The 17,317-nt window shown below is 36.0% G+C and overlaps 1 protein-coding gene across 1 annotated transcript; it reads right to left on the bottom strand.

Annotated features, from left to right (window-relative positions):
• Positions 246 to 16,899, bottom strand: LOC109228901 (germinal center kinase 1). Its single transcript, XM_019394154.1, has 21 exons — positions 16,598 to 16,899; positions 15,931 to 16,200; positions 11,948 to 12,004; positions 10,452 to 10,479; positions 10,236 to 10,358; positions 9,307 to 9,418; positions 8,881 to 8,918; positions 8,729 to 8,782; positions 8,450 to 8,518; positions 8,112 to 8,228; positions 7,908 to 7,976; positions 5,391 to 5,470; positions 4,713 to 4,841; positions 4,370 to 4,643; positions 3,670 to 3,774; positions 3,404 to 3,571; positions 2,862 to 2,989; positions 2,636 to 2,774; positions 1,289 to 1,413; positions 1,010 to 1,183; positions 246 to 654 (listed from the first exon to the last, which is right to left on the bottom strand). The coding sequence occupies exons 2-21, from the start codon at positions 16,023 to 16,025 to the stop codon at positions 618 to 620; spliced, it is 2,121 nt and encodes a 706-aa protein (XP_019249699.1). The 5' UTR covers positions 16,026 to 16,200; positions 16,598 to 16,899; the 3' UTR covers positions 246 to 617.

Raw genomic sequence — 17,317 nt, forward strand, 5'->3', positions numbered from 1 at the left:
ACATTAACGTTTACTTCTCAAGGTTGCTAGATGATTTGCAGCCATCTAACGTCATTATTCTCTTTCCCATCTTAACTTTTTTCTCCTTTTCCCCCTCTTTTAAACAGCTAAATTACCTTTCCCTGCAAAGCTTGCACGGCAAAAACCCACGAATGCTGCATTCAGTTGCATAAATATCTTCCCAAAGTAAATACATCTGATTTCCAGACAAATTAAGTTCAGTAGCAAAATGAAGATGAATAAAGAAAGAGAAATGTCATTTAGTATACGTATGAAGCACGAAGGAGAAATCGAGTTAACAATATGTCAAAATATCCTTTCCTTTACAACTTCCGGAAGTCGAAACACCGGTTAGCACTAAAATTTAGAAGCCTGTTACTATTACATTGAGCAACAAAAACGCCCAATAAAAGCGACGAATTCTAACAGAATATAGAGCTTTAAATTACAAATGGCAAAGCAAAAGCAGAAAAACTTCTTCAATAACCCAACAAAATGAATCAGAGGACAGAAATTACAGATGTCCTCAAAATGATATGTACACAGAATCAAAAATAATTCTAGAACAAAGCAACATTAAAAAGCAAAATTTTGAAACAATAATCTAACCTCAATGTTTAAGCATTTTGATCTCGAGAAGCATGTCCTTGCCATCTGCAATTGAAAGGTCAAACTTGTTTAGGAAGACATGACCAGTCAATGCTTCAAGGTGCCCAGAGTCGGAAGATAGATGCATGCATTATGTAGTTCATATTTCTTGATACATAACACGTAATAATTCTTCATCTGATACTGTGACATCACTTACTGAAAAATCAGCATTAGGCAAGAAATGCTCAAAATAGTCATGAAACAGAGGAAGAATAGATATTAATTCTAATATCCAGTCTCTCATCTTGCATTTTAAAATAGGAATGTCTAGATGAAGAACTTATTTGGTGCTTCATATTCATAGTAACATTTTCACAGCACTACAAGAACTTAATATTTGCTGACATTTTAGACAAACCTTGAAAGCAAGAACCTTGCAAGTGGACTCAAATTCGCATTTGAATTAAGCTCTTTACTCTGCTGTTTTTTCTTGCTATCAACCTCGGTACTTGTACTCTCTGTTTCAATCTTTCCCTTTGCAAAGATGCGAGCAGCAAGGTCTTGCAGATCTTTCAAAGATGACTCCTTTGAGCTGCAAAGAGTTTCTACTCTCTTGAGAAAACTATATTATAAACAAATGGAGTCCATTTTAAGTTATATTTCAAGGCAAGCATAAATGTGTGGAATAACTAATAACCTTGCCAGTCGCTGGAGCAACCTAGTCATAAACAGATCGCAAGAACCAGGCTTCATGCGCTCCATATCCAAGAAAGAGCCAACCATCGCCTGCATGAGTGAACCATCTGATTCACTAGTAGCAGCCTAGACACCAAAGTAGATGAAAAGGTGAGCAAGGACATCCAAAACTCCATATGAAACCCCCCACCCCCCAGGGCACAAAAAGATCCATATCAACTGTATTCATCATGCTCATGGTCAAGAGGGTTTGCCGAACTATGAAAGTAAAGCATTCTTGCTGATAATTAGTCACAAAATACTAATTTGTAATGCTTCAAATCAAATGAAAGTAAGATGATGCAATGCCACAAACTATTTCTACAGTCTGCAAAACATATTTATATATCATAGGCAGATCCAAAATTTGAGTCAGCAAGTACAAAGACCACTGCATCCATATTCTGTTATGCTGGGTGCAAATTAGTATAAATACAAATAGAGATATGGTTCGAGTCGATGAAAGCGAGTGCAGCCACACTCGCTAGCATCTGCCATATTTTGATTGATATGCCAGATAATCTGGATCAGTTACCACATTTGTAATCAGAAGACTTATACGCAAATGATGAACTTTATTCAAAAGTAAATTATTAAGCACCAAGTGCTGATCAGGTACAACATTTGAGTTATATGCAATTACAACTCACACAATACATGCAGCCATGCCAAAAGGCAAATGGTATATCAAATTTTCAGAAAAGCAATTGTGCTAGGCTTTTGATTTTTGAGTCTGATAGAAATAAAAACGACGCATATATCTAGATAGGAGTTAATAATATGACTTTATATAATACCACTATTTGATTCCTAGTTCATCTATATTTCTTGTGGAGATGAGTTCATTGAGGTCTACAAGTGCCATCATAGCGCTCTCAATTATCAAATATCAGCAATTACAGATTTCCTAATGGTGATCCTAAGCCACCTAGGATTGATTCTTATGATTACTTAAACTTGAATTTTTGCCACCATTTTCCAGTCTCTATTTTCCTATCTTTCTTCAGCCCCTTTCAGTTTTAATGCAATTCAATGCTATTATCCTATGCAAAACTCCTTCACCCCAAAAATCTTGAACCCTTTCAGCCCCAAATGTACACTGTTAAAGCCCCTGCAGCTGCTAGAAATCAGGCCCGCATCAAATGTTTCTGATGGAAAAAAGACAGCAGCACATATTCCTGCATGCATACAGCTAAGAATGTATCGCAATCTAAACAAGCACGGCTCAATGGACCTCAGGTTCATCTATCACGACTCCCATAAAAATCACCTTTAAGATATCTAAGTTGACTTAAAGCTCAAGTCTTACCTCTTTTAGTGAAGGAATGAGGAGAACAGATAAGGTGGCAGATGAAGGTGCAGCATATGTTCTCGCACCATCTTCTTCATCACTTGTATGGCGCGATCTTGAAAACACCTTCTGCGCATCAAGATAGTCGCGAGAGTGCCTGGAAAAGTTATGGTGCTTCAGGGAAAATGATGAAACTAGGATAAGCCAACTTCAGACTATCTTTCAGCTTCAAAAACTCATGTACCTAGAAGAATCAGAGCTCATTGTTGATTGTTCTGTTTTATTTTCTAGCCCATCACGTTGGACCTTGCCCAATTTCGATCTGTCTCTAACGTTTCCTTTCTTTGGTCCTGCTAGCATGGCAGCCTTGGCCTAAAAAAGTTCACATCTAATAAGCCTTACAAACAACCGAGAGATGTCATATTGGAGAGACTTAAACATAATTAAAGTAATATATCAGAACCACTGAATGAAAGAAAATTCCAGTTTGTTAAACATAAGAAATCACAGCCTAATGAATAAACAATCGCTCTCAAGATTCAAGAATTAAAGATGTACTACTGAGGGAAATCAAAGTCTTCTTTGAATAACGTTTTTTTTCAGATAACACTTCCTTGATAAAAAATTTACAACACGTTTCCACTTTTATTATCCTTATGGCCGTCCTATACCTAGGTTCAAAGTCTAGCATTACAAAAATAAACCCACGGATTTCATTAATTGTGACAAGAATTTCCCATAAATGGAAACCAGCTTGTTAGTTGGGAGAATTCTGAAGATAGATACCTCGGCAAGGTTTGTTGTGCTATCTTCAAGTGATGCACTTGAAGATCTCTCTTGAATTCCTAACCTAGATTTTGGCGTTCGAGGAGAATCTGGGTCATCATGACGTCCACGATAAACTACAGTGCCACTGGAAGAAGCATCCTCGAAAGAAGCAAGTGTGCTACTGGACTGCAAAGTGAATTGACACTAGTAGTTAATGACAGATTAAACAAAAAGTTTTTAGCATATGCCTGTTAAGAAATTTTGGTAGAAAAGCTGACGAATACCGGGGAACTCTGGTCGCTGAACAGAGAAGAGGACTGAAATCCTCTAGGAGATCCTCTTGGAGATCTCACAACCACTGTTCCAGTACCACTCACTGATAATTCCTCCTGTAAATTGCAGATTAGAAACAGGGTCACAAGAAGATTCTAGCAGAAAAATATAAAAATGTAAAAGGGAAATGTAACTAAATAGTTTGTCAATACATCTGAAACTTAAAGTATCAAGAACAAACAAGCTCTTCACTTTCTTTCTATTTTTTTAATTTTTCCTTTTGGGAGATCTGTACGCTTAAGTAGAGATTTCTCTCAGCCGTGGGAAGAATTTGCACAAACTTGATGCATTTAATGTTAGCTATTTCATTGGACAGTACACTAAAACTTGCTGTAGATGACAGAACCATCCAACTTTTAGTTCAAGTGTGTCACAACATTTTATTGCATGAAGAGTGCTATAAAACCACCTAAAGATCTTCCTGACAGTAAAATCCCAACATGCTGCCACATCGCAGACATCAATTACTTTATTTTCGGGAAATCATGATGTCTGATTTTTTACATACATTCTCCTGCAACTTGGATCTGTAATCAAGTTTACTCCATACAAGCTTCTAAATTTCACTAAAAGGATACGGCGTAAGACACAAATGTAAGTATATGCATGCATATAGAAAAATACACACACTAATAGAGAACAAAGCAATACATCTTCACGAGAATAATCTCTTTTCTCATTGTTGTTTGCATCTCCGTCGTCTTTTTGGCTGAAACCCTCTGATGAGTTATAAAGAACAGTTCCAGAAGCAGAGGACCAATTGTTACCACTGTCCAGATTTTTTCTTGAAGCAGGTTGATTCGATGGAACTTCTGGTTTCCTATCTCTAACCTGTGGTGGTTTCACACTTCGGACAGTTCCAGTACTAGATGATCCTCCAATGCTGAAGTCCCATCCAGCAGTTTTTAGGGTTTTCCCCTGGCCACTGTAAAGGTAACACTCAGCAAAGAATCACCACAGATAACAATAAAGCACATCAAGAGGTTTCACTAACCTGACTTTAACAGTGTTTTCAGTACCCGTATCTCTTGTCACCTTAACGGTGCCCGATGCTTCCCCTACAGGTTTCAGGCCATTCCTAGGGGAATCAATATCATCCTTTATTTCAAACTTGGGGCGCTCCCTACAAGAAAACACAAGTAACAACTTTTGAAAAGAATACACAATGGTTGACCCTGTATCATTAAGCAAACAATCCTTAAATTCTACACCACTACTAAGATTCAGAAGCGATAACTTGTCCAAAACGGTAAACCAAAATATCATTTAGTCCCTTTTTTAACAGGATATATATCATTTACTCCCTCTTGTCCCAAACTGAATTTATGCACTTGACTCTGATACAATTGTTAAGAAAGAAAACTTGAACAAAGAATATTTTATGTTAAACGGAGCGAAACATGTAGGACCATAAGTTTCTTTCTGCTTTCTGGTCTTAAAGACATCTCGTGAAAATAAAAAGTGGGACCCAAATAATTTTTTCCACATGAGATAAAACTTACCACCTTAGAAGTAGATATTATTTTGGGGAAGTGGAAATATAACTAATTCATCAAGTACCATTGTATCAAATGATACTAAGGCAAAATATGATGCCTTAAATTCCTTTTACCAAAGCAAACATGCAAAGAATAGGTGTAAGTGCACAAAATGTCAGGAAACTGGAATGCACCTGATTCTCTCTAAAAGTCTGGGGCTTTTTCTTGCATTCCTTATGAAACGATGCTTCAGTAGTTCCTTTGCACTTGGCCTCTAGGATCAATAGAAGTATAGAATAAGAGAAACAAACCTAAGAATAACCATGTCCAGAAATCACAGATACATCACCCAACTAAATAAGAGTTGGATAATTAATATCAGGGAACCCATTGTTGCACAGATTTGTTTCCTGATTTCAGTGTTTGTAGAGAAGATAGAAGATGAATAATTAAAAAGTAGATCATCTATAAAGGATCATGCTTCTACTCTTTCTATTGGCTACGAAGTGTCTTAAATTGGCTTACACCAGGGCCCAAATTTTGAGGTGCTTGTAATAATTACCAGTTGTAAAATGTCCAAACTACAAACACTAAGGATTATTAGAACCAATTGATCCATACACAATTGTTGTCCTTCTTACACTATAAGGCTGAAGTGACTCATAAGAATGTGTCAAGTGAGTTGGTAACTTTATCTGTGCATCTACAGATATATAGCCATATAGGCACCTTTATTGGATAGACCGCCATGAACACATCTTGAAGTGCTTTAACATTTCTGCAATGGCTCATTCTCCCAGTAAAGCACTAATAATGGAGAATAATTATTTAAACAGCAAATTACAGCTGACACCGAGTCGTCCTAGGTTGTCCACACCACTTTTATCAACTTATTCCAAATGTCATACTTTTGTACGTCGAGGTTTGAATATGTCTTGGAAACGTTGAGTAGGATGGCTTATCAAGTTACCTAATGCTATAATAAGAAGTGGTAGGGTGTCCGACAGTTGAGAAAGAATACCTTGAACTATCATGGCATACAATAATGAGACATACGATAAAACTATGGAAAGAAGTGATATAGTGTAGACTTGGGGACATTACAAGAGTAACTGAGAAGCATTTTAGATTTATGTTAGATCCACAACATAGGCTGTATTGTTGGTAAAAAATATGATAAATTTATCGCGAGATGAAAAAAGATCTACACATGGTGTTTATTAACCTAGATAAAGCATATAACAGAGTACCAAGAAATATCCTTTGGTGGGTATTAGAGAAGAAAGAAAAAAGAAAGAGATTCATATCTCAAAAATCATATTAAATATATAGATGTCATAAAGGATATGTGTGAAGGAGTCATCACTAATGTGAGAATAGTAGCAGGAGATATAACGAAGTTTCAATAACTATGACTGTGCGCTAGGGTATGCATTGATCTCGTACTTTGGTTGCCCTAGTTATGGACGGGCTAATTAACACATGGAGTTGCCATTTGCTAACAATATTGTGTTAATTGACGAAGACAGCGTCAGTGTCAACTAAAAGCTTGAACAGTGGAGAAGCACTCTGAAGAGTAAAGGTTTTAGCACAAGTAAGATTGAATATATGCATTGCAAGTTTAGTCATCATAAGAGTGAAATTGAGGTGAGAATAGATGGGATTACGGTGCGTAAATGCCAAAAAAATCATAAATCTATGCTTGATTTTACAAGAGAATGCTATGACAGATGAAGAAAAAGAATCAAAATAGGATGGCTGAAATGAAGAGTGAAGGTGTTAAAGAACATGAGGTAGACATAAAATAGCATAGAAGGAAGCTGTCCCAAAATATCTACAATCTCTTGGAGTCCATGCAGACCCAACGAAAAATAAGGGATAATGGAAGAGAAAATTCTATAAAGGCGATACTAATAACTAACTCCGTACCAATTTATGTGGCGGTGCTTGACTAGGGCGCAGTTTAAGAATGAAAGTAAGGCTTTTGAAACTTATGGTCTAAAGCAAACCATAGAAATTTGCGTGATAAATCCTCTAATTAAGGGTCAAATGGGAAGTTTAAAGTTAAATTGCTTCTAAATAAGAAAGTATGACATTCCTTTTGGGACAGAACAAAAAGGAAAGTATGACACATAAAATGGGACAGAGGGAGTAGTTGGGAATATGTTTTAGTCTATGTAATATGTTTACAAGAAGTCTTTTAGTCATGTTAGAAATTTATATGTCAGTAAAAAATATAGTGTCTACTTACGGGTGACATTTGTCGATAACCATATTATCATGTAGGCTCTCTAGTTTTTGGTATACGGCTCGTAACATAGGAGTTTTTCCCACATTACTAAAATTATTTACCTAATAAAAAAATATAGAGAACTTCTAGAACATTTTATTGTTCTATTATTATTTTTTGTACAATATTGGTCTAAGATGAACCATTAATGGAGCTAACACGATCAATAAAGATTCATATAGTCTACCACAATTTGCTTGGGGTTGAGGTGTTACACATTGAAACCCTAGTTCTTCAAAAGCTAACCCCCTGTGGACCAACTTCTACTTACACAATAAAACTCCAACTCTTTTCTTTGCATGAAAGGATGAATAATTATAGGCGCGTGGAAGTATGATAATAGTCAAACACAAAGCAGAATTAGAGATGTTGAGAGAAAGAGAGAAACAGGGGGCTTGGCAGCAAAAAAGATGAAACCTACCTCAGTAGGACTCTTCTTCAAACACAAGGACACGAATTCCTTGAGAGGACGAGAAAAATGTTCCTCTAGCTGCAGAATAACAGAAAATGCATTAATTGCTACCTTTTGAAGAACAAAAGTGTATCATGAAATAAGAGCACTTATAAATCAGAAGTGGATAAACAAAAACAAAATCCTAAAATATCGAACTGGAAAAAGTATAACCTGGGGAGGATTTTCTCGAGGTATGATAAAAAGTACTCTCATGGGGTGCAGATCAGCAAGTGGGGGTTCCCCTTTGGCCATCTCAATTGCAGTTATACCAAGTGACCAAATATCGGCCTGTACAGAAGAAAAACACCTTAGGTGTTTGATCCAAACCTTAAGCAAGGGCATACAGAGGAGAACAGATATAGGAGTTTCAGGAATCATTTCAATCAGCAATAGAAAGGATTAAGACTAAGAGCTACACGAGGAGGAGGAGGAGGAAGCGGAAAAAGGAAGAAAGGACCAATTAGAAGAAAGAAAATGGACTCCGTATATTGCTGCAGTTCCAGAGATACCTTCTCATTGTATCCTTCTGAGTTCTGAATTACTTCAGGTGCCATCCAGAATGGTGTTCCTACAAATGTCTGCAAATATTAATTACATTAGGAAGCTTTAGCGACTTGACCTTACTACTAACCAACAAAACCCCATGCAACTTCCAGCAAAACTGTGACATGTAACCCAAAGACCTCTATAACTAGTCAACAAGAAATAATAATAACCATTCAGCAATGTGATTGAACAAAAGAATCTAGTCATCAAAACAAAATTCCGCAGAGTATAGCAAATTGTACCTTTCTCCTAGAGATCGTCCTTGTCAACTGTGCAGAAACGCCAAAATCTGCTACCTGTGGAAGGGTAGATCAGAAAACAATAAACAAGCTCAAACGATAGTAACACCACATTGTTACCATCCTCTAACATATAATATCAAACATTATTATACCTTCACATCACCATTTTCTGAGAGCAAGATATTAGCCGCTGCAAAAAATAGAGAAACCTATGTCATTTCCATAATGGTAAGGGGGTAGTGGGCCTCAAACTGAAAACAAGTTTAGTTAGCAACTACTGGAAGGAGCAATTAACAAATTAAGAGAACTTCCAAGGTGTTAACGATTTATTAAAAAAAGATCCTCTTAGCTGCTGCAGTTTAATACCAAGAAGCATCTAATTCCAAAACGTGGTAACTCAAGGCAAGAACTGATTATCAAGTTTGATCCACCCATTGTTTCAAAATCTAAGCTTAGGCCAACATTCTAGCAAATAAAACTGAAAAGATAAAAAGCAAAGGTACAAATGGCCCATGGACAATACCAATCTAGATATCTGCCAGGCTATCAATATTTAGCTACAAAAGAATACAATGAACCTTTGATATCGCGATGAATTTTGCCTTCAGAGTGGAGGTATTCAACAGCATGAAGCAAATCACGTAAAATGCATGCAATAGACATTTCATCCAATGGCTGATTTGGTTGAATCTGCAGAAACAAAATCCTGGTTAGTATCCAGAGAAAAGTTCATTGAATAGATGACTGACATGTCGCCTCTGGTGGACCATTTTGTCTTAGTGAAGCAAAACTAACACACCTATAATAGGCGGCCTGTAATGTAACACTGTGGCCGCAGGTGTTGGAATTCCATTCAATTGATCATCAAGATATCTTTTAGGTTTTGAGGCCATTATTCTACCCCTCAGTTAAATAAGTCCCAAATATGGTAACTGCATGTAAAAAGCATTTTAAGTTCATCCCCACCAGTCACCGCAGGATTTGCCTTGAGTTCCAAAAATTACTATGTATTTCATTTATAAGCTTTACTATAGTGAAATAGATTTTCCTTCAATAAGTAGAATAAGATTCAAACACTTCAAACGAAAGTCGGATCAAGTCAGGAAAGCTCCATTGTGGTATATGCAGACAGGAATGAGAGAAACCATAGAACTATCTCTTTTATTTCTGGGATAAGTAAAGGATAACCTTACACTATCTCATATCATTGTTTTCCTGTCTCACCTCAACATACCTAGGAAAAAAACTAGAGCTACTTGTGTTTTATAGCACAACGGAAAGTAGAAACAACATATTAAACTGATTTGACTTCAAGATTTTTGGACCTCTTTTGCCATCACAAGCATAAATATAGTGTTATAATTATAAAATACAATATTTCAATACAGGAGAACCCACCTCCCCAAAGTCAAAGTTAATCCCATTATTTTATGATGAATATTCACTTCGTGTTAAATTTTATAGTCATGGTGGAGAGGCTGGCACTATTTTAGATTTTGCCACTTACTAGATCAGCAACTGAGCCACCAGCCATGTATTCCATTATTATCCATAGCTTAGTTTGGTGCAGGTATGACCCATAGTACTCCGTAATATAGGGAGATCGACATTGTGATAAAACTGCAATTTCCTGAAAAAAGTCGTCCAATAAAAACCCTGCTCAGTTAATGATCTAATATAATCACCAAAGAATAACGAAAGTCAATCAAAAATGTCGATATACCTTTTGGATATCCTCAACTTCATCCTCCCTGAATGACAGCAATAAAAAGGCCATTTAGGATAAACTAAACTAGAACCAAGGTATAACAAGGACAGAGACTTCAGGAGAAATAAACAATGAAGTAATTTCCTTGTATGAAATACAGTTTCACGTCTCCACCCAGCCAACAAAGTTATCCAAAAAATTATTAGACTGCTTTGTGTAACTCAGTGTCAAAGGCTCATTTAAGGCGTGCTTAAGCCCTGAAGCTTGCGCTTCGCCTCGCTTAAACTGCGCTTCAGTGTAAGGCAAGGCACTAAGACATGCACCTCATTGCCTGTGAGTTTTATCGTGAATCAAGCGGCACAACAACAAATATAATCAGAAAATAAGTGTATTAGCTGTAAAGGAAAATATTATGAATGAATTTGTTACTTTGTTCTTGAATTACATATTTCTTTTTATTTTTTCTTTCTTTGCGCCTTTTTTTACTAAAGCCCACACTTTAAGTGCGCTTTGCGCTTAAAGCCCCAATTAGACGTATTAGAGCTTTTTGCCTTTGACAACACTGGTGTAACTAGAACCAATTATGAACATTAGTTTCTTATCAAAGGTCACATGAATGGCAAAGTTGTTTGCATAGATGTCTCAGTGTTGATAAATCGGAAAATCTGGAAATTTGTAGCCCTACACCAATTACCAAAAAGTTGAGTGTGCTTCAACTACCAAAAGAAACTTGAAGGAATTCATGGACTTTCAGTACAATCTTTAAATGTTTTGCTAAGGCACAGTTCAAATATGAAGCAAATTAGATACCTTTACTTGATCAAAAAAATACATATATGAAGTGAATTAAGAACATATAGGGACTAAAGCTTAGTTGGTCAGTCTATCTGCCACAAAGACTAATCTATTCAAACTCTAATCAAGTAGATCAAAGAACAGACACACTCTCCATAACAAATATATGAAGAAAAAAAAGCTTTCAACTCATCTTTCTCTTAAACTAGCTAGATAAAGATTTGTAGAGGCCTGAAGATCATCATATTAGAACAGCAAGAAGCCAAATCAGAAACCACTAGTTATAGTTTGCACTGGTTGTGCCTGATATCAGTTCTAACCATTTAATCAATATATATATTTTCTCCTGTATCGATTGTACTAGAGTAATCTATTTGCCAACCTACATGTTGAAATTGACAAAAAATGTTAGAGCTTATAGTTTATCAACCTAAATGGAGTTCTGCCAAGGGAGCCTAGTCTCATTTCTGTATCCTCAACTGATTATTCACACAATAGAAATATAACTTAAAAGTAGATGAAAAAAGTTGCACTACCGAGATGATATAGAAAATATTCAGATCAAAAGTAAAAGACGACATGCCGCTTTCATGTAAGCTGCCAGTCTACTCTCCCACCACGGGAAAGGAGAGTAAATCAGCAGTGGCTCCTGCTAAACAACACATGGAGGACATAACTTCAAACTCCAAGAAAAGTACCCAAGGGAATATACTCACGATTCTTCTAGATCAATAACCTTGATTGCAACCTCTTTGTTGAGTTCCTTATCAAACCTGCAAATCAAGAAAAATGAAAACCAGACATACTACTGAACTTATTAACATGATGACATTTCAAGACAAAATTTAAGGTCAAGCTGGAGGAAATAACATGGAAAAACTTATACCTTTCCTTGCTAGAATAGCTTTCGTTCTTAGTCAAGACATAGGTTTCTCATATATTAAGAAGTGTTTATCGCTATTATCATACTAATGTATATCTCTTAATAAATTTGTAAATCCAGACTAGACAAAGACGACCTATTACACTTATTCATTGTTACCATAATTGAAGAATAAAATACTGGATGAAGTTAGGAACTTGCAGGACAGAAAACGAGCCCCTTGGTTGAAAAACGATTCATTTATGATCAGCGGTTAACCTTCATTAGCATTCCAATCTTTACTATCAACGGGAGGATTTTGAAGAGGAGAAGCAGGGCATGGGATGTTGCTCCTCTAGCACTTATATGGGTTGTTTGGAGTGAGAAGAATAGGAGAGCTTTTGATAGAGTAGAGAAAGATCTTGTACACTTGAGGAGTACCCTCTTTTCCCTTATCTATTCTTGGTGCACCCATGAGGTTCCTATTGTATAGAAGATTGGGTGTTATTCCTAGAGAACCATGTCCTTTTGTAAGGTTTTCTACTTTTTGGTGTACTCCTTGTATACGGACATGTTCTTTGCGCTTTTTTAATGAAATTTATTACCCTATCAAAAAAAATCAATAGGTGGATTTTCCTTATCCATCTAATAAAGAATAGCATTCAAGTTCATTATCAGAGAGATGGCATTAAAGTCCCTTGAGCTGTTAGAGATATCCTTACCGAAAATATAGAATTAGATTCTATAGATGCACTAAACAAACTTTATCAGTTTGTATAGAAATTAGATCAAATGAATGCTGTCACCAGCGACCACTGAGGTTAAACGTAAAAGAAAGTGCATCTAAACCGCATATCACATCTAATTTACATTTCCATAAATTAAGGAAACAGCAGCTTAACAGGGCCCAAATCCTGGTCTAGCAATTTATTCACGTGGGTAAACGATATACATGACTTACTGGCAAGTTTATCCTTTTGAATCTCAGTTTTAACAAACATGGTAGGAAAGAAGCGAATAACGACCCTTTTCAGTTATTACTCCCAACCCAACCCCCTCCTTCCCTTTTTTCAGTCAAAAATTAAAAATCGTTCAGTTCTAATTCTACAGTATCATTTGCGAGGAAAAAAAGGATTAAAAAAATTGACTTGTTGAGCATTTTCCTGATCGATAGATTTACCAGATATTCTTCTGGCAGTAGGTTAAATTTCCCTCTTTTGGTTACCAACGAATTAGCTTATTAAAATCTCTAGATGTGATATGCTAAATTGCTGGTATCTAGAACTCGAGTCTCACCAAGAAGAAAGAGCTGCATAACGAAAACACTTCAATATGACATTCAGATAAATACATACCAGTCATACCTGTAGTATCATTATTTTTCACCGATTTTCTTACACTTAGATCTCTATTACTATCAGTCGTCTCTTTTGATTCGGTTATCTTATTATCATGTTGTTGTTACTGCTTTTTTTTCCATGGCTTTCGTGTTACTGTATTTCTTTTCAACTATGATGTGACTATGCTTTTCCTGAGCCAGAAACAACCTCTCTAGTCTCTATCTCCACAAGGTAGGGTAAGGTCTGTGTATACACTATCCTTCTCATACCCCACTTGTGGAATTACACTGGGTTTGTCGTTGTTGTTGTTATAAATATAGACCAGATATCACTATTAGAGTTTACAACTGTTGCGACTTACGCCTCAATTGCAACTGAGTTGCACTCAACTGTATGAATTCATTAAATTATAGCTTTACGTCGATTCAGAACTGGAGAAGAACATACTTTATAACATAGTTCCCACTTCTATTATTGAATTTTTTTTTTAGATAGGTTAAGTATGTGTATAACTAGATGAAGGGTTGACAAGCAGGTAAAGAGTAAAATAACTCACGAAAAAAGTGAAGAAAGAAAAATGACCAGTTGCATCAGAACAAATGGCAACAAGTTCAATGAAACGAAATCTATATCATTGATAGCAGATTATGGATAAAAGAGCATTTAAAAGCTTAGGGCTATAGTGATGTAATTTAGAAAAGCCATGGAAACAAGCAACTAAGGTGGTATGCAGATGCTGAATAGGGGCCACATTAGGCAAGGCATGCAATTAACGTGGTGCTCAGATGCTGGATAGGAGCCATACCAGGCAAGGCATGAAAATTGTATTTGTGGTGGAGAGCTTGATTGACTAATACGCTTTGTACCCCCACCCCCCACTCCCGAAAAAAAAGTAAAAAACAAAAAGGTTGCTGGTGGACATCTTGTAAGCCAATTAGACTTCATTAACCTCTATGCTACCTTTCTCTCTTCTTTTTTTTAAACAAGTAATTAGCCTCCATGCGACTATTTACAATTAAGGGATAATTTTCTCTACATCAAGCTAATTTCTATATACTTCAAACAAGTAAAATTCTATAAGGCCCAAACCTAATATATACTCCATTCCAAGAAAATGTTACCACGCTCTGATTTAGTAATTCTATAATTGACCCCTTTATCTCCCGGACGTATTTCTTGGCGAAGTTCAGGTATATTCCAAGTGAATACACTTTAGTTTCATAAGAAGGTATAAACCATTACTTGAAATATTTTCTAAAAGTAATTAGTGAATTGCTTTGATACACATAGGACAAAGACGATCTTGTCGATAAATTCAATGACATGTCCACTTTCGTTCTCCTAAGCTGGAATCAAAGACAAAATAAGAAATCCAACACAAGAATCCATATGTTATGATCTCCTATAAACTTCAAATCGCAATTCCTCAATACTACAATCATCATACATCAAAAACCTTAGTCTCCTAATATAGATATCATCTCGACCTATCAAAAAAACCTAAGAGTTGAACATACCTTGTCTGACTAAAAACTGAATATAACTTACAAATCCTATAACATGACATATCAAGTTGTTCATAATCACTTAAATCACTCAATTGTGAGAAAGATTATCTAGAGTGTTCTTCGTCAACAAAAAAAAGACTATCCAAAGTGCTAGACATACTCGTGGATACCCCCTCCCAATCTTATGATACGTGTTCTACTTTTGTAAGGACGTTGTTCAACAAATAATACTACTCATACACATATTTCACAGGCTTAGATTTCAAGCCCATTAAATAATCTCAAATTTAACCATTCTAAAATATTTTCCTTCTCAAACCAACTTTGACACATTTCGACAGAGGTTGCAAGTAACATATAGAAGATATGCTGAGAGAATGTCGTCTGAGATGGTTTGTCCATGTTCTAAGCGGAATTCTAAATGCAATGGTACGTACGTGCAACAATATAAAATGATTAAAGGTGCTAAAACGGGACAATGTAGACCAAAAATCACGTCTACATCATACGTAGAGCGCCCAAGCGCTTTTTAGGAAAGGCTGCTTTCGGTTGGTTTCATAATAAAAGTTGTTTAAGAGGTCCTATTATCTCTTAGGGTTAGTTCAGATTTAACAAAAACAAATCACAATGAAAATAAAGGATTCAAATACGCAATATCAACCAGTTACAATTAAAATTTAGTTATTATTACATGTATATCAAATTAAGTGCTTGCGAGAAGCATTTTAGTTTGGTTAGAGACTTATATGTCAATGTAGTGATGAGGGTATGACTAAGAGAATATTACTTTTAGAGAACCCCTAATTTTGCTTAAAAGGCTAAGTAATTAATAGCATGAAATTGGACCTAATAGAGTGTCGTGGACGTGGAAGATTCATATAATTTACCTGAACTAGTTCAAAATTGAAGTTTAACTGATTGATCGATAACACCTAGCAACAAAAGCAAGATGGAAACACATTAACAAAATAAAACATTTTGATCCTTACCCTTTATAGACGTCACCAAATGAGCCTCTTCCGATGAGCTCAAGATCACTAAATCTGGATCCTGAGGCTTCAATAAGAGCAGCAGCATCAGCCATTTTTATATACAACTACTTTTTTCCTTCGCACTCTCAGTAGATGAAGTGAAAGCCAGTATAATACAACCACTCCACATTCCCTAGCTCGCACATCTCGGTCAACTCCGCATTGCAAATATTCAACAAATTCATAAAATGTGGTCACTTAAACTCACTCTTGGTACGGGAAACCAATCTGGCAAAAATATTAAGTGCTGGAATTAACCAATAACGACAGAAATTTTAAGATTCACATTATCAAACACATAAATAGGCAAAATAAAGCAAATTTTGAGATCTGACAGTAATAAATAAAACTGAAATCAAAATGCAGGAAACTAAGGAACACGAGATATATAAGAGGACTCGTTAGGTAAAGTGGAAGACGATAATAATGACAGTTCAGCAAATTATACGTTTTGGCAAAATAAATCGACAGCGAGACGGCGCCAAACGGAGTATTGAAAAACGAAACTGTTATTACAAGGAAGAAACAATAAATAATAAAAAGTGCTTAATTTTTCCTCTTTTTTCACCGAATCTAAACTAACAAGTAACAAACCTCGCAAATTAGTCGATGGATGAGTACTTACATCAGTAAATACAAAAATTAGCAGGGAAATCCGTAGATCTCTTCTTTATCCCTTAAGCGAAGACTTGTTTCTGTTTTGTGCTTTGGCATATGTACACAGGGCAGGGCTGGGCTACAAGGGATCGAGAGAAGAAGGAATGTTGTTTCGTTTTCTGTAATTCATTTATTGGGGGAAAATGATTTGTGTGGACCGGCTTTCGCGAACCGGGTTTCAAACCAACCGGATTGTTCTTATTCGTTCGGAGACTAGCTAGCTGGACTCTATTTGGCATTTGCCATCGAGAAATGAGATCTGTTGCTTCTGAGTTCAGCCCTTTTTACAGTTGGCCATGGTTGTTTTCTCTTTTCTTTTCTTTTTTTTCCTTTTTTGATTATAACTAAAGTATAGTGCATTGCGCGCGTACCTATATCACGTGTAGAAACTATATAAATATCACATAAATATACAAAATAAATTTTATATCTCATGATCCACAATTTCTCGAGTCTATTTCTTTTTTCTTTTTTTTTTTTTGCTAGAAAGAAGAACTTCATTAATACTAAGATAAACGGGATACAAGGTTTGGAACTGAACGTATAGTTCTAGTTCCAGTTACCTCAAAATCTAAAAGTGCATAAATGAAAGCTGGGGGAGGGGGGTAGTCAAAAATTTGAACATCTTGAGGATGGAGTTGAGTCATCGATTTTTCACATTTTGGTAGAGCTCCCGATAGACGTGGTC

The sequence above is a fragment of the Nicotiana attenuata genome, chromosome 7 (assembly GCF_001879085.1).
Source record: "Nicotiana attenuata strain UT chromosome 7, NIATTr2, whole genome shotgun sequence".
In the NCBI taxonomy this organism is placed as follows: domain Eukaryota; kingdom Viridiplantae; phylum Streptophyta; class Magnoliopsida; order Solanales; family Solanaceae; genus Nicotiana; species Nicotiana attenuata.

Bases quoted from the DNA above. Each gene is read 5' to 3' on its own strand.
- LOC109228901 (XM_019394154.1), bottom strand. From the start codon at position 16,025: ATGGCTGATGCTGCTGCTCTTATTGAAGCCTCAGGATCCAGATTTAGT. The intron at 9,419-10,235 runs GTAAGTGGCAAA...TTGTTTCTGCAG, and splicing joins GTGGCTCAGTTGCTGATCTA to ATTCAACCAAATCAGCCATT. The intron at 2,990-3,403 runs GTATCTATCTTC...GAACTTTTTTAG, and splicing joins GCACAACAAACCTTGCCGAG to GCCAAGGCTGCCATGCTAGC.